Source organism: Symphalangus syndactylus, chromosome 13 (assembly GCF_028878055.3).
Source record: "Symphalangus syndactylus isolate Jambi chromosome 13, NHGRI_mSymSyn1-v2.1_pri, whole genome shotgun sequence".
In the NCBI taxonomy this organism is placed as follows: Eukaryota; Metazoa; Chordata; class Mammalia; order Primates; family Hylobatidae; genus Symphalangus; species Symphalangus syndactylus.
This window is the reverse complement of record NC_072435.2, coordinates 35030201-35052685: the sequence shown is the minus strand read 5'-3', so window position 1 is coordinate 35052685 and position 22485 is coordinate 35030201. Positions and strand designations below refer to the sequence as shown.

General features: G+C 49.6%; 3 protein-coding genes across 4 annotated transcripts; all 3 read right to left on the bottom strand.

Annotated features, from left to right (window-relative positions):
• Positions 1–2822: 2822 nt before the first annotated feature.
• On the bottom strand, positions 2823–6545 carry LOC134732139 (proline-rich protein 23D1-like). The gene is made up of 4 exons (XM_063614891.1): positions 6276–6545; positions 5119–5183; positions 4813–4880; positions 2823–4574 (listed from the first exon to the last, which is right to left on the bottom strand). Exons 1-4 carry the CDS (start codon positions 6350–6352, stop codon positions 3942–3944), a joined length of 843 nt encoding a protein of 280 aa, XP_063470961.1. The 5' UTR covers positions 6353–6545; the 3' UTR covers positions 2823–3941.
• A 4090-nt stretch (positions 6546–10635) lies between these two features.
• Positions 10636–14358, bottom strand: LOC134732138 (proline-rich protein 23D1-like). The gene is made up of 4 exons (XM_063614890.1): positions 14089–14358; positions 12932–12996; positions 12626–12693; positions 10636–12387 (listed from the first exon to the last, which is right to left on the bottom strand). The coding sequence occupies exons 1-4, from the start codon at positions 14163–14165 to the stop codon at positions 11755–11757; spliced, it is 843 nt and encodes a 280-aa protein (XP_063470960.1). The 5' UTR covers positions 14166–14358; the 3' UTR covers positions 10636–11754.
• Positions 14359–18455: 4097 nt separating this feature from the next.
• Positions 18456–22178, bottom strand: LOC134732137 (proline-rich protein 23D1-like). 2 transcript variants are annotated; one of them, XM_063614889.1, is made up of 3 exons: positions 21909–22178; positions 20446–20816; positions 18456–20207 (listed from the first exon to the last, which is right to left on the bottom strand). In XM_063614889.1, the coding sequence occupies exon 3, from the start codon at positions 20154–20156 to the stop codon at positions 19575–19577; it is 582 nt and encodes a 193-aa protein (XP_063470959.1). In that variant the 5' UTR covers positions 20157–20207; positions 20446–20816; positions 21909–22178; the 3' UTR covers positions 18456–19574. The 2 variants fall into 2 exon arrangements, with proteins under 2 accessions (XP_063470959.1, XP_063470958.1); XM_063614888.1 differs by having other exon boundaries at positions 18456–20816.
• Between the last annotated feature and the right edge of the window lie 307 nt (positions 22179–22485).

The following is a 22485-nucleotide window of genomic DNA, read 5'->3' as shown; positions in this document are numbered from 1 at the left end:
AGAATTGAGGAAGGCAGGAGTTTTAGATGGTGCATCACCAAGATCGTGGTGATTCCATTATCACTACCCTTGTAACCTGTGACCACCTGTAATCGTTATGAGATATCCAATCCGAGATAGGTGTTAATATTTACTGTATTAATATCTTGGGCTAGGAGTGATGGCTAATGCCTGTGATCCCAGTACTTTGGGAGGCAAAGGCAGGAGGCTGGCTTGAGCCCAAGGGCCCAGGAGGTAGAGACCAGCCAGGACAACGTAGCGAGTCCCCACCTCTACAAAAAATTTAAAAATCAGCCAAGTGTGGTGGTAAGTGCCTGTAGTCGCAGGTATTTCAGAAGGTGAAGTGGGAGGATCGCTTGAGCCTGGGATGTCAAGGCTGCAGAGAGCCGAGATCGTGCCACTCAACTTCAGCCTGGGCAACAGAGCAAGCCTGTGTCTCAAAAAGAAAAGGTTTTTTCCTTTAGGCTTAAATTTTAACCCTCAAACCTCCAATGTGAAGGTATTAGCAGGTGGGGCCATTGGGAGATGATGAGATTATGAAGGTGGAGCCCTCGTAGATGGGATTAGTGCCCTTCTGAAAGTGACAGAAGAGAGCTCGCCAGCACCTTCCATGAGAGGAGACAGGGAGGATATGACAGTCTCCAACCTGGAAGAGGGTCCTCACCAGACCCAGATAATGCTGGCACCCTCATCTTGGACTTCCAGCCTCCAGAACTGTGATAAACACATGTCCGTTCTTAAAAAGAAAATGTGTGGAAAGCAATGTTAATGTTCCCAATCGCTTTTAGTACATTCTTTCCTTAACTATATCTTAATACATAGTTGTGTTGAATGGCCTAGTTTGTAATGTTAGAATATTCATGTTAGTGAATTAATAAATACATCAGTAAAGAATACTGTCCAGGGTGGAATGGTCGTTCACCCCTGTAATCCCAGCACATTGGGAGGCCAAGGGGGCCAGTCATCTGAAGTCGGGAGTTCAAGATCAGCCTGACCAACATGGAGAAACCCTGACTCTACTAAAAATACAAATCAGCCTGTCATAGTGGCACGTGCCTTTAATCCCAGCTACTCGGGAGGCTGAGGCAGGAGAATCACTTGAACCTGGGAGGCAGAGGTTGTGGTGAGCTGAGATCGCGCCATTGCACTCCAGCCTGGGCAACAAAAGCTAAACTCTATCTCAAAAAATTAAAGAAAAAAAAAAAAGAATGCTGTTTGTTGACCATTTGATCGGCTAGTGTTGGTGCTTCCTGGTGGGCCAGGAGAGCCCTGCCCCACCCCCCACCCATTCCAGTAGACATGGCATAAGAGTGATTCTCACTTTTTCTCTAGCCTCTTTATTTATTGGCTGAAATGATTTTTTTTTATGTGTCTTACTAATGTTTCCATAGTACAAAATGAATTGACTTTTACAGTGACTCTTTTGGGGATTGTTACCCAGAATTTGTTTGAACTCCTAAAAAATGGAAGTATGCCGAGCACAATGGCACATGCCTGTAATCCCAGCACTCTGGGAGGTCGAGGCGGGCGGATCACCAGATGTCAGGAGTTGAAGAGCAGCTTGACCAATGTGGTGAAACCCCAACTCTACTGAAAATATAAAAATTAGCCAAGTATGGTGGGGTGCACCTGTAGACCCAGCTACTTGGGAGGCTGAGACACGAGAATTGCTTGAACCTGGGAGGCGGAAGTTGTAGTGAGATGAGCTGAGATGGTCCCATTGCACTCCAGCCTGGATGACAGAGGGAGATTGTGTCTCAAAAAAAAAAAGGGGGCAGCATATGAGATGTTGTGAGAGAGTTTCTATTTGTGACTCCCCTATAATAGTCCAAAGAGACCACCTCTGGGGATCTATTCACAAAAGACTCCTTAGAAGTGCAAACTCATGCATTTGAGAAACGCTGGGGGAAATCTGAAGATGACCTGTGGTGGGGGTATAAATGGACTCGTAGATGTCTTTTGTGATTGTTTGAGTGTGTGTGTGTGTGTGTGTGTGTGTGTGTGTGTGTGTGTGCTGTTATCTGTGGAGTGGCGGATGCTCTTTTGCCTGGAGAAAGCTCCTCTCAATCCACTTACTGTGGGCTCTACCATCTGTGCCTTGTACCCAACAGAAATAAAACAATTTGCTGTAGAAATGGAGTTTTATTTCATTTTACTTTATTTATTATTATAATTATTTTTAGAGCGGGTCTCACTCTGTCACTCAGGATGGAGTGCAATGGCACGATCTCAGATCACTGCAACCTCTGCTTCCTGGACTGAAGGCATCCTCCCTCCTCAGCCTCTGGAGTGGGGAGATCCCACACCTGCCTAGTTTTTGCATTGTGTCTAGATATGGGGTTTCCTCATGTTGCCCAGGCTGGTTTCCATCTCCTGGGCTCTAGTGATCAGCGCCCCTCAGCCTCCCGATGTGCTGGGTTTACAAGTGGGAAGTACTGGGCGTGGGCAGAAATGGAGATTTAGTTTTCTTTTTTTTTGAGACAGGGTCTTTCACTCTCGTCCAGGCTGGAGTGCAGTGGAGTGACCTCGGCTCACTGCAGGCTCTGCCTCCTGTCTTCACGCCATTCTCCTGCCTCGGCCTCCCGAGTAGCTGGGACTACGCGCGCCCGCCGCCACACCCAGCTGATTTTTTTGTATTTGTTTTTTCGTAGAGATGGGGTTTCGCTGTGTTAGCTAGGAAGGTCTCGATCTCCTGACCTCGTGATCCACCCGCCTCGGTCTCCGGAAGTGCTGGGATGACAGGCATCAGCCACCTCGCCCGGCCCAGAAATGGAGATTTTTGGGCAAACACATTAAAGCAAATAAACGCAAATAGACGAAAATCATTTTAACATTTTTATTTAACCCAAGAAATACAGATAGAATCAACAGCAATAGAATTTACATTGCAGTGATGAATAAGATACATGCTACAAGGCTTCATTATCTGATGCAAAATCTAGTATGTGTTTTACAGCAAACCTCAATTGGAAACTGAATGTCGATCACACAGGCTTGATGTGCGTGTCAATTTCATGAGAGTTACAATCTCGGGATAAGTCTCACATAGCCTAAGAGTCCAAACATACCTTCAAGTGTTCCAACAACTTATTCACTACTCATTCTTGGAACTGAATTTACAAACAAAAATCCCAGCCCATTCATTGCTGAATTGCATCCCATTGAAAGAATGGGTCACAGTTCCTGTTTCTAGTCACTGCTGAGTGACATTAAAGTGCCTTCCATGTTTTGGCGATGGTGAGGACAGGTGCTAGAAGCCTCTGCCCTCAACCTTGTCCACATGAGTTCTAATTTCTTTAGAACAACTATCTCAGGGTGGGAAAGATGGTTCCAAGAAGTGCCTATTGCATTGATTAGGAATCAATGAAACTCTTTCTCCCTGCGGGTTGTCCCATTTGGATTTCAACCGGCACTGTCAGAGCGTTCCACTTTCTCCACATGCTCTGCAGCGCTTGGGACGGTCAGGCATTGTCATGGTGGCTTCTCTAAGAGCTTCTCGGTTGTATTTCAAGGTGTATTTGACATACATTTCCCCGGGGAGGGATACTGAACACTTTCTGAAGTGTTTGTTTGCATCCTCTTTGAGGAAATGTCTGCTCAAGTCTCTTGCTGGGTTTTGAACAGAATCGTTTGTTTGTTCCATTGGAGTATTGACAAGTCTCCGTGTATTCTGGGTATGAGCAGTCCTTGCGTGTATAGATTTGCAAATATTTTGTGCCCCAATCTCAAGGTTGCTCTTTTATACAAATCAAGAGCATCTGAGGCAGAGCAAAGGTTCAGGTGAGAGGACGGAGCATTTCTCCACCTCTCCAGCTCGCGCAGCATCTCTCCTCCGAGGAGCAGAGACACCTGTGCAGGCAGACACCATGAAAACGCAGGCGTGCTTCATTCTGAACAGAGCATCTCTGATTGCCATCTGGTGCCTGAGGGTTCACGGCCCATCAGCCTGAGAAGAGACGTCTTCGGGCCTTGCACATTGGCCTCCATAGAACCTCGTGGCAGATTGTGGGCTCCGGACTGGGTGAGGGAGGTAGAGGTCTGAGGGCAGAGTTGGGCAGGGGCTCCAGGCCATGGAGATCCAAGTTGAATTCTTCAGGCAGAGCCTGTCTCCAGGGCCTAGGCTTGGGCATTTGGGACGAGCCCTGGGGCACAGCGGCTCTGTAGCAAGGTTTGAGGTAGAGGACACGCCGGGAAGAAGGGCCGATTCCATGCACAAGGTTTGACGGGGGTCCCATCACGGGCAGGAAGCCTTGGGGAGCCTCACTCTCTTTTACTGAAGGCGCCACGCACACATTCTCTGCTCTCTGGGCTCTCACAGATCCATTTTCAATGTCAATCTCCCAGACAGTCTCTGTGCTCGTGAACAGGAGCCAGCGGGCATGGGCAGGGTACAAGAGATCCTTCAAGGACATCAGGACTTGCTCAGGGACCACCAGGAGGAGCACACTGACGAGGCTGAGTCGCAGGGCTCCCTGTGGGTCCAGCAGCAAGACCTCCTCTCCCAGCCGCAGGTGCAGGAGCATTCCTGGTTCCAGGACCACGATGATCAGCTTCCTGTGGGGAAGCTGTGGGCCCTGGGGGAGAAAAGCCATGGGTCAGTCATTGTCCTCTGAGGGGGGGCTCAAACAGGGACAGACCAAGGCAGGAGAGCTGTCGGTAACTTCCCCAGGCATAAATTAAACCCTGCAGGGACACCCAGAATTTGCACTTTCATTGACGCCCCTTGGGAGGGTCATTTCCTGGAAGTCCCCTAGGGCCTGGAGCTCAGGCAGACCTGTCTCACCCGCGCCCACCTAGATGGAGCGACCTTACCTGGGGCAGCTCCAGGGGCTGCTGTGCAGGGTGGTGGGGACCTGGCTGTACTGGAGCTGGTTCTACACCTGTGGAGAGAGCAGAGTGTGCAGGTGAAAGCCCTTGTCATGCAGGATGCCCTTGAGGGTTAAAGGTGCCACCGTGAGAAAGACCAAATGCAGAAGAAGCCAGGTACAGGACACCCGCCCACGGAGCTGCAGGAGGAAGCTCCCGACACTCTGGACAGCACAGCTGCTCATCTCATGATGTGATGGGACACAGGCTTCCTAGCAGGAGACTCAGGATGAAAAAGAGAAGATGCCTCACCTGGCTGAGGACCCAGCTCCTCCACTTTCTGGCGTTTTGGGGCATTCGATTGCGTGCTGCTGGAGCTGTAGGACAGAGAGACACAGTCAGATTTCGGGCAGTTACCTGACGTCCAATTCCCCGAATCCCCACGAATTCACTCCACTTCCCTGCCTTTCATTCAAGGTCACGGACTCGTCATCCACTTCCTGTGAGACCTGCTCCCAATCTGTCCTAACTCCCAGCTGTTCTTGTTCTCACCCCATCTACCTGAGCTTCCCTGGGTGAAGAAAAGGCAGGGAAGGAGGGTCGGTGCCCGCAGGGAGCAGTTTACCCTTTCAGGAGCTCACGCAGGCGAGAGTTAGAAACCTCTCCTTGGGTGTGAGGACCTGGAGAAAGACGTTGAGATGCCGGAAATGTGGCACCTCTGTCTGTAGAGGTAACATAGGAACGGGGTCTTAGGATTCCAAGAAAAGCAAGAAGAGAGGAAGGAATTTGTCAGACATGATGGCACACGCCTATAATCCCAGCACTTTGGGAGGCCGAGGTAGGAGGATTGCTTGAGTCCAGGAGTTTGAGAGCAGCCTGGGCAACATGGTGAAACCTAGTCTCTACTAAAAATACAAAACATTAGTGGGGCACGGTGGTGCACGCCTGTGGTCTCACCTACTCAGGAGGCTCAGGCGGGAGGATGGCCTGAGACTCAGAGGTGGAGCCTGCAGTCAGCTAAAACCGCGCCACTGCACTCCAGTGTGGACCATCGGAGTGAGACGCTGTCTCAATAAAATAAATCAGTAAATAATACAAATATAAAAATTAAAAATTAAAAAAGGGGGAAACTGCTCTTTCTTTTTTTCCTCAGTAGATCATGAACTCCTGACATCAGGTCCTACAATCTCCCTTCTTGCAGACCACAGAGCCCATTCCCTGTGGAGCTGGTTGGGTGGATTGAAAGTGGGGCTGCCCTGAGATATGTGTGTGGTTGGGTTGTAGAAGCCTTCCCAGCACCTTGTGATGACTTAGGGGCAACTCACTTCCCTCTTGCCCCAAATTCAAAACACCCAATCTCATGGCAGGTTCATGCGTCTCCTTTCCCTTCCCCTCTCTCTCCAACACACACCCACACACCCCACAGGCAGGTCACCCTGCAGGTGTCCCCAGCACATAGCAAAGCTCACCCGCTCTCTCCCGCGTGTTCGCTCTTGGATTCCGTGCAGGAATCACTGGGGCTTCTTGGGCGCCGGGAACCTTTCATGGTGAAAACTTCCAGGGTTCTCCAAGTCAGCCAATGCCAGTGTTTGTCTGTGTCCTGCAAAGATTTCTTTTTGGTTTCTGGATCCTTTACTTAATTTGAGAGAGCGGTGTCAGCCCCAAAGCTGCTCCCGAAGACTTGCGCTGTGGAGCGACGGGGCCGTGGCCAGCCAGCGGCAGGTGCATCAGGCTCTGACAACTGAGCTCTTGGGGGAATCCTTTATACTGTCAACAGGGTGTGGAGCCAGGGGATTTGTCAGCAGGAACTGATGTGATTGGCTGTTCCCGGTATGACAATGGGAGGGGCCCTCAAGGAGGATTTAGCCATAGCTCAATCGATAGATGACCAATCAACAGAAGCTGCCTAATCCCATCAACAGGCGACCTGTTTCCTGCCCCCTCCCAACCTCTAGGTCTTGCCTAATAATGATAGACACTTGCTGTAATACCCAATTCATCTATCGCTCAAAGAGATTTTAATGTGTGCCTTTTATATTTTCATGCAATAAAAACATGTTAACTTTCACAGTGGCTGTCCTGGGGCATGTGATGTATATGAAATGAAGTGTCAAGGGAACAGAAGCGGAAGGAAATTCACAAGCATCTCCGAGCGACTCTCCTTGAATTCCTGCCATTTTTTCTAAATCAGCTGCCTTCTTTCTTCCTATCCAAGTAAGAAGGTGCTGTAGGAGTTCAATCTAAGAGCATTTGACAAATACTGCTGCGAATCTCACGATGACCCGAAGGAAACTTGGATTGGATTTCTGAATGTGCTAAGAAAGCGTGTGTGTGTGTGTGTGTGTGTGTGTGCGTTTAACCAGGATGAAGTGGCTGTTCCTGGGGTGCAGACCCTTCTTTGAATGGAGAAAGTCCATTGGTGTTAACTCATTGTGTTTTCGGTGGATATTTTCTCTTTCTATCTTTCCTTTTCTTCTTTCTTTCAGATATTTTCTCCTTCCTTCCTGCCTCCCACCCTCCCTCCATCACTTCCCTTCCTCCCTCCCTAAGTCCCTTCCCTCCCTGCCTCCCTCCGTCCCTCCCTCCGTCCCTCCGTCCCTTCCTGCCTCCCTCCCTCCATCCCTGCGTCTCTCCCTCGCTCCCTCCCTTTGTCCCTCCCTCCCTCCCTCCCTCTGTCCCTCCCTCCCTCCCTCCTTCCGCACTTCCTTTCTTCCTCCCTTCCCCTTCCCTGCTTCCTTACTTCCTTCCTTCCCTCCTCCCTCCCTTCCTTCCTTCCTTCCTTCCTTCCATCTGGGGTGTAAAAACAATTGGTGAATAGGAGAATTATGGAATAACTGCCTCAGACATTTATGCAGTTCTCATCTCATTCTGCACACACAGAAGACCGTCTTGGCCTCATCTCCTTGATTTTCAAAATGGACATTCTAAAATCCAGGAGACTGGATGTATCATTTCTAGGCCAAATCGTGAAAGAAAACGTGCAAGAGTTTCATGTGGTCTTCATCTCTGTGATCAGAATTGAGGAAGGCAGGAGTTTTAGATGGTGCATCACCAAGATCGTGGTGATTCCATTATCACTACCCTTGTAACCTGTGACCACCTGTAATCGTTATGAGATATCCAATCCGAGATAGGTGTTAATATTTACTGTATTAATATCTTGGGCTAGGAGTGATGGCTAATGCCTGTGATCCCAGTACTTTGGGAGGCAAAGGCAGGAGGCTGGCTTGAGCCCAAGGGCCCAGGAGGTAGAGACCAGCCAGGACAACGTAGTGAGTCCCCACCTCTACAAAAAATTTAAAAATCAGCCAAGTGTGGTGGTAAGTGCCTGTAGTCGCAGGTATTTCAGGTGAAGTGGGAGGATCGCTTGAGCCTGGGATGTCAAGGCTGCAGAGAGCCGAGATCGTGCCACTCAACTTCAGCCTGGGCAACAGAGCAAGCCTGTGTCTCAAAAAGAAAAGGTTTTTTCCTTTAGGCTTAAATTTTAACCCTCAAACCTCCAATGTGAAGGTATTAGCAGGTGGGGCCATTGGGAGATGATGAGATTATGAAGGTGGAGCCCTCGTAGATGGGATTAGTGCCCTTCTGAAAGTGACAGAAGAGAGCTCGCCAGCACCTTCCATGAGAGGAGACAGGGAGGATATGACAGTCTCCAACCTGGAAGAGGGTCCTCACCAGACCCAGATAATGCTGGCACCCTCATCTTGGACTTCCAGCCTCCAGAACTGTGATAAACACATGTCCGTTCTTAAAAAGAAAATGTGTGGAAAGCAATGTTAATGTTCCCAATCGCTTTTAGTACATTCTTTCCTTAACTATATCTTAATACATAGTTGTGTTGAATGGCCTAGTTTGTAATGTTAGAATATTCATGTTAGTGAATTAATAAATACATCAGTAAAGAATACTGTCCAGGGTGGAATGGTCGTTCACCCCTGTAATCCCAGCACATTGGGAGGCCAAGGGGGCCAGTCATCTGAAGTCGGGAGTTCAAGATCAGCCTGACCAACATGGAGAAACCCTGACTCTACTAAAAATACAAATCAGCCTGTCATAGTGGCACGTGCCTTTAATCCCAGCTACTCGGGAGGCTGAGGCAGGAGAATCACTTGAACCTGGGAGGCAGAGGTTGTGGTGAGCTGAGATCGCGCCATTGCACTCCAGCCTGGGCAACAAAAGCTAAACTCTATCTCAAAAAATTAAAGAAAAAAAAAAAAGAATGCTGTTTGTTGACCATTTGATCGGCTAGTGTTGGTGCTTCCTGGTGGGCCAGGAGAGCCCTGCCCCACCCCCCACCCATTCCAGTAGACATGGCATAAGAGTGATTCTCACTTTTTCTCTAGCCTCTTTATTTATTGGCTGAAATGATTTTTTTTTATGTGTCTTACTAATGTTTCCATAGTACAAAATGAATTGACTTTTACAGTGACTCTTTTGGGGATTGTTACCCAGAATTTGTTTGAACTCCTAAAAAATGGAAGTATGCCGAGCACAATGGCACATGCCTGTAATCCCAGCACTCTGGGAGGTCGAGGCGGGCGGATCACCAGATGTCAGGAGTTGAAGAGCAGCTTGACCAATGTGGTGAAACCCCAACTCTACTGAAAATATAAAAATTAGCCAAGTATGGTGGGGTGCACCTGTAGACCCAGCTACTTGGGAGGCTGAGACACGAGAATTGCTTGAACCTGGGAGGCGGAAGTTGTAGTGAGATGAGCTGAGATGGTCCCATTGCACTCCAGCCTGGATGACAGAGGGAGATTGTGTCTCAAAAAAAAAAAGGGGGCAGCATATGAGATGTTGTGAGAGAGTTTCTATTTGTGACTCCCCTATAATAGTCCAAAGAGACCACCTCTGGGGATCTATTCACAAAAGACTCCTTAGAAGTGCAAACTCATGCATTTGAGAAACGCTGGGGGAAATCTGAAGATGACCTGTGGTGGGGGTATAAATGGACTCGTAGATGTCTTTTGTGATTGTTTGAGTGTGTGTGTGTGTGTGTGTGTGTGTGTGTGTGTGTGCTGTTATCTGTGGAGTGGCGGATGCTCTTTTGCCTGGAGAAAGCTCCTCTCAATCCACTTACTGTGGGCTCTACCATCTGTGCCTTGTACCCAACAGAAATAAAACAATTTGCTGTAGAAATGGAGTTTTATTTCATTTTACTTTATTTATTATTATAATTATTTTTAGAGCGGGTCTCACTCTGTCACTCAGGATGGAGTGCAATGGCACGATCTCAGATCACTGCAACCTCTGCTTCCTGGACTGAAGGCATCCTCCCTCCTCAGCCTCTGGAGTGGGGAGATCCCACACCTGCCTAGTTTTTGCATTGTGTCTAGATATGGGGTTTCCTCATGTTGCCCAGGCTGGTTTCCATCTCCTGGGCTCTAGTGATCAGCGCCCCTCAGCCTCCCGATGTGCTGGGTTTACAAGTGGGAAGTACTGGGCGTGGGCAGAAATGGAGATTTAGTTTTCTTTTTTTTTGAGACAGGGTCTTTCACTCTCGTCCAGGCTGGAGTGCAGTGGAGTGACCTCGGCTCACTGCAGGCTCTGCCTCCTGTCTTCACGCCATTCTCCTGCCTCGGCCTCCCGAGTAGCTGGGACTACGCGCGCCCGCCGCCACACCCAGCTGATTTTTTTGTATTTGTTTTTTCGTAGAGATGGGGTTTCGCTGTGTTAGCTAGGAAGGTCTCGATCTCCTGACCTCGTGATCCACCCGCCTCGGTCTCCGGAAGTGCTGGGATGACAGGCATCAGCCACCTCGCCCGGCCCAGAAATGGAGATTTTTGGGCAAACACATTAAAGCAAATAAACGCAAATAGACGAAAATCATTTTAACATTTTTATTTAACCCAAGAAATACAGATAGAATCAACAGCAATAGAATTTACATTGCAGTGATGAATAAGATACATGCTACAAGGCTTCATTATCTGATGCAAAATCTAGTATGTGTTTTACAGCAAACCTCAATTGGAAACTGAATGTCGATCACACAGGCTTGATGTGCGTGTCAATTTCATGAGAGTTACAATCTCGGGATAAGTCTCACATAGCCTAAGAGTCCAAACATACCTTCAAGTGTTCCAACAACTTATTCACTACTCATTCTTGGAACTGAATTTACAAACAAAAATCCCAGCCCATTCATTGCTGAATTGCATCCCATTGAAAGAATGGGTCACAGTTCCTGTTTCTAGTCACTGCTGAGTGACATTAAAGTGCCTTCCATGTTTTGGCGATGGTGAGGACAGGTGCTAGAAGCCTCTGCCCTCAACCTTGTCCACATGAGTTCTAATTTCTTTAGAACAACTATCTCAGGGTGGGAAAGATGGTTCCAAGAAGTGCCTATTGCATTGATTAGGAATCAATGAAACTCTTTCTCCCTGCGGGTTGTCCCATTTGGATTTCAACCGGCACTGTCAGAGCGTTCCACTTTCTCCACATGCTCTGCAGCGCTTGGGACGGTCAGGCATTGTCATGGTGGCTTCTCTAAGAGCTTCTCGGTTGTATTTCAAGGTGTATTTGACATACATTTCCCCGGGGAGGGATACTGAACACTTTCTGAAGTGTTTGTTTGCATCCTCTTTGAGGAAATGTCTGCTCAAGTCTCTTGCTGGGTTTTGAACAGAATCGTTTGTTTGTTCCATTGGAGTATTGACAAGTCTCCGTGTATTCTGGGTATGAGCAGTCCTTGCGTGTATAGATTTGCAAATATTTTGTGCCCCAATCTCAAGGTTGCTCTTTTATACAAATCAAGAGCATCTGAGGCAGAGCAAAGGTTCAGGTGAGAGGACGGAGCATTTCTCCACCTCTCCAGCTCGCGCAGCATCTCTCCTCCGAGGAGCAGAGACACCTGTGCAGGCAGACACCATGAAAACGCAGGCGTGCTTCATTCTGAACAGAGCATCTCTGATTGCCATCTGGTGCCTGAGGGTTCACGGCCCATCAGCCTGAGAAGAGACGTCTTCGGGCCTTGCACATTGGCCTCCATAGAACCTCGTGGCAGATTGTGGGCTCCGGACTGGGTGAGGGAGGTAGAGGTCTGAGGGCAGAGTTGGGCAGGGGCTCCAGGCCATGGAGATCCAAGTTGAATTCTTCAGGCAGAGCCTGTCTCCAGGGCCTAGGCTTGGGCATTTGGGACGAGCCCTGGGGCACAGCGGCTCTGTAGCAAGGTTTGAGGTAGAGGACACGCCGGGAAGAAGGGCCGATTCCATGCACAAGGTTTGACGGGGGTCCCATCACGGGCAGGAAGCCTTGGGGAGCCTCACTCTCTTTTACTGAAGGCGCCACGCACACATTCTCTGCTCTCTGGGCTCTCACAGATCCATTTTCAATGTCAATCTCCCAGACAGTCTCTGTGCTCGTGAACAGGAGCCAGCGGGCATGGGCAGGGTACAAGAGATCCTTCAAGGACATCAGGACTTGCTCAGGGACCACCAGGAGGAGCACACTGACGAGGCTGAGTCGCAGGGCTCCCTGTGGGTCCAGCAGCAAGACCTCCTCTCCCAGCCGCAGGTGCAGGAGCATTCCTGGTTCCAGGACCACGATGATCAGCTTCCTGTGGGGAAGCTGTGGGCCCTGGGGGAGAAAAGCCATGGGTCAGTCATTGTCCTCTGAGGGGGGGCTCAAACAGGGACAGACCAAGGCAGGAGAGCTGTCGGTAACTTCCCCAGGCATAAATTAAACCCTGCAGGGACACCCAGAATTTGCACTTTCATTGACGCCCCTTGGGAGGGTCATTTCCTGGAAGTCCCCTAGGGCCTGGAGCTCAGGCAGACCTGTCTCACCCGCGCCCACCTAGATGGAGCGACCTTACCTGGGGCAGCTCCAGGGGCTGCTGTGCAGGGTGGTGGGGACCTGGCTGTACTGGAGCTGGTTCTACACCTGTGGAGAGAGCAGAGTGTGCAGGTGAAAGCCCTTGTCATGCAGGATGCCCTTGAGGGTTAAAGGTGCCACCGTGAGAAAGACCAAATGCAGAAGAAGCCAGGTACAGGACACCCGCCCACGGAGCTGCAGGAGGAAGCTCCCGACACTCTGGACAGCACAGCTGCTCATCTCATGATGTGATGGGACACAGGCTTCCTAGCAGGAGACTCAGGATGAAAAAGAGAAGATGCCTCACCTGGCTGAGGACCCAGCTCCTCCACTTTCTGGCGTTTTGGGGCATTCGATTGCGTGCTGCTGGAGCTGTAGGACAGAGAGACACAGTCAGATTTCGGGCAGTTACCTGACGTCCAATTCCCCGAATCCCCACGAATTCACTCCACTTCCCTGCCTTTCATTCAAGGTCACGGACTCGTCATCCACTTCCTGTGAGACCTGCTCCCAATCTGTCCTAACTCCCAGCTGTTCTTGTTCTCACCCCATCTACCTGAGCTTCCCTGGGTGAAGAAAAGGCAGGGAAGGAGGGTCGGTGCCCGCAGGGAGCAGTTTACCCTTTCAGGAGCTCACGCAGGCGAGAGTTAGAAACCTCTCCTTGGGTGTGAGGACCTGGAGAAAGACGTTGAGATGCCGGAAATGTGGCACCTCTGTCTGTAGAGGTAACATAGGAACGGGGTCTTAGGATTCCAAGAAAAGCAAGAAGAGAGGAAGGAATTTGTCAGACATGATGGCACACGCCTATAATCCCAGCACTTTGGGAGGCCGAGGTAGGAGGATTGCTTGAGTCCAGGAGTTTGAGAGCAGCCTGGGCAACATGGTGAAACCTAGTCTCTACTAAAAATACAAAACATTAGTGGGGCACGGTGGTGCACGCCTGTGGTCTCACCTACTCAGGAGGCTCAGGCGGGAGGATGGCCTGAGACTCAGAGGTGGAGCCTGCAGTCAGCTAAAACCGCGCCACTGCACTCCAGTGTGGACCATCGGAGTGAGACGCTGTCTCAATAAAATAAATCAGTAAATAATACAAATATAAAAATTAAAAATTAAAAAAGGGGGAAACTGCTCTTTCTTTTTTTCCTCAGTAGATCATGAACTCCTGACATCAGGTCCTACAATCTCCCTTCTTGCAGACCACAGAGCCCATTCCCTGTGGAGCTGGTTGGGTGGATTGAAAGTGGGGCTGCCCTGAGATATGTGTGTGGTTGGGTTGTAGAAGCCTTCCCAGCACCTTGTGATGACTTAGGGGCAACTCACTTCCCTCTTGCCCCAAATTCAAAACACCCAATCTCATGGCAGGTTCATGCGTCTCCTTTCCCTTCCCCTCTCTCTCCAACACACACCCACACACCCCACAGGCAGGTCACCCTGCAGGTGTCCCCAGCACATAGCAAAGCTCACCCGCTCTCTCCCGCGTGTTCGCTCTTGGATTCCGTGCAGGAATCACTGGGGCTTCTTGGGCGCCGGGAACCTTTCATGGTGAAAACTTCCAGGGTTCTCCAAGTCAGCCAATGCCAGTGTTTGTCTGTGTCCTGCAAAGATTTCTTTTTGGTTTCTGGATCCTTTACTTAATTTGAGAGAGCGGTGTCAGCCCCAAAGCTGCTCCCGAAGACTTGCGCTGTGGAGCGACGGGGCCGTGGCCAGCCAGCGGCAGGTGCATCAGGCTCTGACAACTGAGCTCTTGGGGGAATCCTTTATACTGTCAACAGGGTGTGGAGCCAGGGGATTTGTCAGCAGGAACTGATGTGATTGGCTGTTCCCGGTATGACAATGGGAGGGGCCCTCAAGGAGGATTTAGCCATAGCTCAATCGATAGATGACCAATCAACAGAAGCTGCCTAATCCCATCAACAGGCGACCTGTTTCCTGCCCCCTCCCAACCTCTAGGTCTTGCCTAATAATGATAGACACTTGCTGTAATACCCAATTCATCTATCGCTCAAAGAGATTTTAATGTGTGCCTTTTATATTTTCATGCAATAAAAACATGTTAACTTTCACAGTGGCTGTCCTGGGGCATGTGATGTATATGAAATGAAGTGTCAAGGGAACAGAAGCGGAAGGAAATTCACAAGCATCTCCGAGCGACTCTCCTTGAATTCCTGCCATTTTTTCTAAATCAGCTGCCTTCTTTCTTCCTATCCAAGTAAGAAGGTGCTGTAGGAGTTCAATCTAAGAGCATTTGACAAATACTGCTGCGAATCTCACGATGACCCGAAGGAAACTTGGATTGGATTTCTGAATGTGCTAAGAAAGCGTGTGTGTGTGTGTGTGTGTGTGTGTGCGTTTAACCAGGATGAAGTGGCTGTTCCTGGGGTGCAGACCCTTCTTTGAATGGAGAAAGTCCATTGGTGTTAACTCATTGTGTTTTCGGTGGATATTTTCTCTTTCTATCTTTCCTTTTCTTCTTTCTTTCAGATATTTTCTCCTTCCTTCCTGCCTCCCACCCTCCCTCCATCACTTCCCTTCCTCCCTCCCTAAGTCCCTTCCCTCCCTGCCTCCCTCCGTCCCTCCCTCCGTCCCTCCGTCCCTTCCTGCCTCCCTCCCTCCATCCCTGCGTCTCTCCCTCGCTCCCTCCCTTTGTCCCTCCCTCCCTCCCTCGCTCTGTCCCTCCCTCCCTCCCTCCTTCCGCACTTCCTTTCTTCCTCCCTTCCCCTTCCCTGCTTCCTTACTTCCTTCCTTCCCTCCTCCCTCCCTTCCTTCCTTCCTTCCTTCCTTCCATCTGGGGTGTAAAAACAATTGGTGAATAGGAGAATTATGGAATAACTGCCTCAGACATTTATGCAGTTCTCATCTCATTCTGCACACACAGAAGACCGTCTTGGCCTCATCTCCTTGATTTTCAAAATGGACATTCTAAAATCCAGGAGACTGGATGTATCATTTCTAGGCCAAATCGTGAAAGAAAACGTGCAAGAGTTTCATGTGGTCTTCATCTCTGTGATCAGAATTGAGGAAGGCAGGAGTTTTAGATGGTGCATCACCAAGATCGTGGTGATTCCATTATCACTACCCTTGTAACCTGTGACCACCTGTAATCGTTATGAGATATCCAATCCGAGATAGGTGTTAATATTTACTGTATTAATATCTTGGGCTAGGAGTGATGGCTAATGCCTGTGATCCCAGTACTTTGGGAGGCAAAGGCAGGAGGCTGGCTTGAGCCCAAGGGCCCAGGAGGTAGAGACCAGCCAGGACAACGTAGCGAGTCCCCACCTCTACAAAAAATTTAAAAATCAGCCAAGTGTGGTGGTAAGTGCCTGTAGTCGCAGGTATTTCAGAAGGTGAAGTGGGAGGATCGCTTGAGCCTGGGATGTCAAGGCTGCAGAGAGCCGAGATCGTGCCACTCAACTTCAGCCTGGGCAACAGAGCAAGCCTGTGTCTCAAAAAGAAAAGGTTTTTTCCTTTAGGCTTAAATTTTAACCCTCAAACCTCCAATGTGAAGGTATTAGCAGGTGGGGCCATTGGGAGATGATGAGATTATGAAGGTGGAGCCCTCGTAGATGGGATTAGTGCCCTTCTGAAAGTGACAGAAGAGAGCTCGCCAGCACCTTCCATGAGAGGAGACAGGGAGGATATGACAGTCTCCAACCTGGAAGAGGGTCCTCACCAGACCCAGATAATGCTGGCACCCTCATCTTGGACTTCCAGCCTCCAGAACTGTGATAAACACATGTCCGTTCTTAAAAAGAAAATGTGTGGAAAGCAATGTTAATGTTCCCAATCGCTTTTAGTACATTCTTTCCTTAACTATATCTTAATACATAGTTGTGTTGAATGGCCTAGTTTGTAATGTTAGAATATTCATGTTAGTGAATTAATAAATACATCAGTAAAGAATACTGTCCAGGGTGGAATGGTCGTTCACCCCTGTAATCCCAGCACATTGGGAGGCCAAGGGGGCCAGTCATCTGAAGTCGGGAGTTCAAGATCAGCCTGACCAACATGGAGAAACCCTGACTCTACTAAAAATACAAATCAGCCTGTCATAGTGGCACGTGCCTTTAATCCCAGCTACTCGGGAGGCTGAGGCAGGAGAATCACTTGAACCTGGGAGGCAGAGGTTGTGGTGAGCTGAGATCGCGCCATTGCACTCCAGCCTGGGCAACAAAAGCTAAACTCTATCTCAAAAAATTAAAGAAAAAAAAAAAAGAATGCTGTTTGTTGACCATTTGATCGGCTAGTGTTGGTGCTTCCTGGTGGGCCAGGAGAGCCCTGCCCCACCCCCCACCCATTCCAGTAGACATGGCATAAGAGTGATTCTCACTTTTTCTCTAGCCTCTTTATTTATTGGCTGAAATGATTTTTTTTTATGTGTCTTACTAATGTTTCCATAGTACAAAATGAATTGACTTTTACAGTGACTCTTTTGGGGATTGTTACCCAGAATTTGTTTGAACTCCTAAAAAATGGAAGTATGCCGAGCACAATGGCACATGCCTGTAATCCCAGCACTCTGGGAGGTCGAGGCGGGCGGATCACCAGATGTCAGGAGTTGAAGAGCAGCTTGACCAATGTGGTGAAACCCCAACTCTACTGAAAATATAAAAATTAGCCAAGTATGGTGGGGTGCACCTGTAGACCCAGCTACTTGGGAGGCTGAGACACGAGAATTGCTTGAACCTGGGAGGCGGAAGTTGTAGTGAGATGAGCTGAGATGGTCCCATTGCACTCCAGCCTGGATGACAGAGGGAGATTGTGTCTCAAAAAAAAAAAGGGGGCAGCATATGAGATGTTGTGAGAGAGTTTCTATTTGTGACTCCCCTATAATAGTCCAAAGAGACCACCTCTGGGGATCTATTCACAAAAGACTCCTTAGAAGTGCAAACTCATGCATTTGAGAAACGCTGGGGGAAATCTGAAGATGACCTGTGGTGGGGGTATAAATGGACTCGTAGATGTCTTTTGTGATTGTTTGAGTGTGTGTGTGTGTGTGTGTGTGTGTGTGTGTGTGTGTGTGCTGTTATCTGTGGAGTGGCGGATGCTCTTTTGCCTGGAGAAAGCTCCTCTCAATCCACTTACTGTGGGCTCTACCATCTGTGCCTTGTACCCAACAGAAATAAAACAATTTGCTGTAGAAATGGAGTTTTATTTCATTTTACTTTATTTATTATTATAATTATTTTTAGAGCGGGTCTCACTCTGTCACTCAGGATGGAGTGCAATGGCACGATCTCAGATCACTGCAACCTCTGCTTCCTGGACTGAAGGCATCCTCCCTCCTCAGCCTCTGGAGTGGGGAGATCCCACACCTGCCTAGTTTTTGCATTGTGTCTAGATATGGGGTTTCCTCATGTTGCCCAGGCTGGTTTCCATCTCCTGGGCTCTAGTGATCAGCGCCCCTCAGCCTCCCGATGTGCTGGGTTTACAAGTGGGAAGTACTGGGCGTGGGCAGAAATGGAGATTTAGTTTTCTTTTTTTTTGAGACAGGGTCTTTCACTCTCGTCCAGGCTGGAGTGCAGTGGAGTGACCTCGGCTCACTGCAGGCTCTGCCTCCTGTCTTCACGCCATTCTCCTGCCTCGGCCTCCCGAGTAGCTGGGACTACGCGCGCCCGCCGCCACACCCAGCTGATTTTTTTGTATTTGTTTTTTCGTAGAGATGGGGTTTCGCTGTGTTAGCTAGGAAGGTCTCGATCTCCTGACCTCGTGATCCACCCGCCTCGGTCTCCGGAAGTGCTGGGATGACAGGCATCAGCCACCTCGCCCGGCCCAGAAATGGAGATTTTTGGGCAAACACATTAAAGCAAATAAACGCAAATAGACGAAAATCATTTTAACATTTTTATTTAACCCAAGAAATACAGATAGAATCAACAGCAATAGAATTTACATTGCAGTGATGAATAAGATACATGCTACAAGGCTTCATTATCTGATGCAAAATCTAGTATGTGTTTTACAGCAAACCTCAATTGGAAACTGAATGTCGATCACACAGGCTTGATGTGCGTGTCAATTTCATGAGAGTTACAATCTCGGGATAAGTCTCACATAGCCTAAGAGTCCAAACATACCTTCAAGTGTTCCAACAACTTATTCACTACTCATTCTTAGAACTGAATTTACAAACAAAAATCCCAGCCCATTCATTGCTGAATTGCATCCCATTGAAAGAATGGGTCACAGTTCCTGTTTCTAGTCACTGCTGAGTGACATTAAAGTGCCTTCCATGTTTTGGCGATGGTGAGGACAGGTGCTAGAAGCCTCTGCCCTCAACCTTGTCCACATGAGTTCTAATTTCTTTAGAACAACTATCTCAGGGTGGGAAAGATGGTTCCAAGAAGTGCCTATTGCATTGATTAGGAATCAATGAAACTCTTTCTCCCTGCGGGTTGTCCCATTTGGATTTCAACCGGCACTGTCAGAGCGTTCCACTTTCTCCACATGCTCTGCAGCGCTTGGGACGGTCAGGCATTGTCATGGTGGCTTCTCTAAGAGCTTCTCGGTTGTATTTCAAGGTGTATTTGACATACATTTCCCCGGGGAGGGATACTGAACACTTTCTGAAGTGTTTGTTTGCATCCTCTTTGAGGAAATGTCTGCTCAAGTCTCTTGCTGGGTTTTGAACAGAATCGTTTGTTTGTTCCATTGGAGTATTGACAAGTCTCCGTGTATTCTGGGTATGAGCAGTCCTTGCGTGTATAGATTTGCAAATATTTTGTGCCCCAATCTCAAGGTTGCTCTTTTATACAAATCAAGAGCATCTGAGGCAGAGCAAAGGTTCAGGTGAGAGGACGGAGCATTTCTCCACCTCTCCAGCTCGCGCAGCATCTCTCCTCCGAGGAGCAGAGACACCTGTGCAGGCAGACACCATGAAAACGCAGGCGTGCTTCATTCTGAACAGAGCATCTCTGATTGCCATCTGGTGCCTGAGGGTTCACGGCCCATCAGCCTGAGAAGAGACGTCTTCGGGCCTTGCACATTGGCCTCCATAGAACCTCGTGGCAGATTGTGGGCTCCGGACTGGGTGAGGGAGGTAGAGGTCTGAGGGCAGAGTTGGGCAGGGGCTCCAGGCCATGGAGATCCAAGTTGAATTCTTCAGGCAGAGCCTGTCTCCAGGGCCTAGGCTTGGGCATTTGGGACGAGCCCTGGGGCACAGCGGCTCTGTAGCAAGGTTTGAGGTAGAGGACACGCCGGGAAGAAGGGCCGATTCCATGCACAAGGTTTGACGGGGGTCCCATCACGGGCAGGAAGCCTTGGGGAGCCTCACTCTCTTTTACTGAAGGCGCCACGCACACATTCTCTGCTCTCTGGGCTCTCACAGATCCATTTTCAATGTCAATCTCCCAGACAGTCTCTGTGCTCGTGAACAGGAGCCAGCGGGCATGGGCAGGGTACAAGAGATCCTTCAAGGACATCAGGACTTGCTCAGGGACCACCAGGAGGAGCACACTGACGAGGCTGAGTCGCAGGGCTCCCTGTGGGTCCAGCAGCAAGACCTCCTCTCCCAGCCGCAGGTGCAGGAGCATTCCTGGTTCCAGGACCACGATGATCAGCTTCCTGTGGGGAAGCTGTGGGCCCTGGGGGAGAAAAGCCATGGGTCAGTCATTGTCCTCTGAGGGGGGGCTCAAACAGGGACAGACCAAGGCAGGAGAGCTGTCGGTAACTTCCCCAGGCATAAATTAAACCCTGCAGGGACACCCAGAATTTGCACTTTCATTGACGCCCCTTGGGAGGGTCATTTCCTGGAAGTCCCCTAGGGCCTGGAGCTCAGGCAGACCTGTCTCACCCGCGCCCACCTAGATGGAGCGACCTTACCTGGGGCAGCTCCAGGGGCTGCTGTGCAGGGTGGTGGGGACCTGGCTGTACTGGAGCTGGTTCTACACCTGTGGAGAGAGCAGAGTGTGCAGGTGAAAGCCCTTGTCATGCAGGATGCCCTTGAGGGTTAAAGGTGCCACCGTGAGAAAGACCAAATGCAGAAGAAGCCAGGTACAGGACACCCGCCCACGGAGCTGCAGGAGGAAGCTCCCGACACTCTGGACAGCACAGCTGCTCATCTCATGATGTGATGGGACACAGGCTTCCTAGCAGGAGACTCAGGATGAAAAAGAGAAGATGCCTCACCTGGCTGAGGACCCAGCTCCTCCACTTTCTGGCGTTTTGGGGCATTCGATTGCGTGCTGCTGGAGCTGTAGGACAGAGAGACACAGTCAGATTTCGGGCAGTTACCTGACGTCCAATTCCCCGAATCCCCACGAATTCACTCCACTTCCCTGCCTTTCATTCAAGGTCACGGACTCGTCATCCACTTCCTGTGAGACCTGCTCCCAATCTGTCCTAACTCCCAGCTGTTCTTGTTCTCACCCCATCTACCTGAGCTTCCCTGGGTGAAGAAAAGGCAGGGAAGGAGGGTCGGTGCCCGCAGGGAGCAGTTTACCCTTTCAGGAGCTCACGCAGGCGAGAGTTAGAAACCTCTCCTTGGGTGTGAGGACCTGGAGAAAGACGTTGAGATGCCGGAAATGTGGCACCTCTGTCTGTAGAGGTAACATAGGAACGGGGTCTTAGGATTCCAAGAAAAGCAAGAAGAGAGGAAGGAATTTGTCAGACATGATGGCACACGCCTATAATCCCAGCACTTTGGGAGGCCGAGGTAGGAGGATTGCTTGAGTCCAGGAGTTTGAGAGCAGCCTGGGCAACATGGTGAAACCTAGTCTCTACTAAAAATACAAAACATTAGTGGGGCACGGTGGTGCACGCCTGTGGTCTCACCTACTCAGGAGGCTCAGGCGGGAGGATGGCCTGAGACTCAGAGGTGGAGCCTGCAGTCAGCTAAAACCGCGCCACTGCACTCCAGTGTGGACCATCGGAGTGAGACGCTGTCTCAATAAAATAAATCAGTAAATAATACAAATATAAAAATTAAAAATTAAAAAAGGGGGAAACTGCTCTTTCTTTTTTTCCTCAGTAGATCATGAACTCCTGACATCAGGTCCTACAATCTCCCTTCTTGCAGACCACAGAGCCCATTCCCTGTGGAGCTGGTTGGGTGGATTGAAAGTGGGGCTGCCCTGAGATATGTGTGTGGTTGGGTTGTAGAAGCCTTCCCAGCACCTTGTGATGACTTAGGGGCAACTCACTTCCCTCTTGCCCCAAATTCAAAACACCCAATCTCATGGCAGGTTCATGCGTCTCCTTTCCCTTCCCCTCTCTCTCCAACACACACCCACACACCCCACAGGCAGGTCACCCTGCAGGTGTCCCCAGCACATAGCAAAGCTCACCCGCTCTCTCCCGCGTGTTCGCTCTTGGATTCCGTGCAGGAATCACTGGGGCTTCTTGGGCGCCGGGAACCTTTCATGGTGAAAACTTCCAGGGTTCTCCAAGTCAGCCAATGCCAGTGTTTGTCTGTGTCCTGCAAAGATTTCTTTTTGGTTTCTGGATCCTTTACTTAATTTGAGAGAGCGGTGTCAGCCCCAAAGCTGCTCCCGAAGACTTGCGCTGTGGAGCGACGGGGCCGTGGCCAGCCAGCGGCAGGTGCATCAGGCTCTGACAACTGAGCTCTTGGGGGAATCCTTTATACTGTCAACAGGGTGTGGAGCCAGGGGATTTGTCAGCAGGAACTGATGTGATTGGCTGTTCCCGGTATGACAATGGGAGGGGCCCTCAAGGAGGATTTAGCCATAGCTCAATCGATAGATGACCAATCAACAGAAGCTGCCTAATCCCATCAACAGGCGACCTGTTTCCTGCCCCCTCCCAACCTCTAGGTCTTGCCTAATAATGATAGACACTTGCTGTAATACCCAATTCATCTATCGCTCAAAGAGATTTTAATGTGTGCCTTTTATATTTTCATGC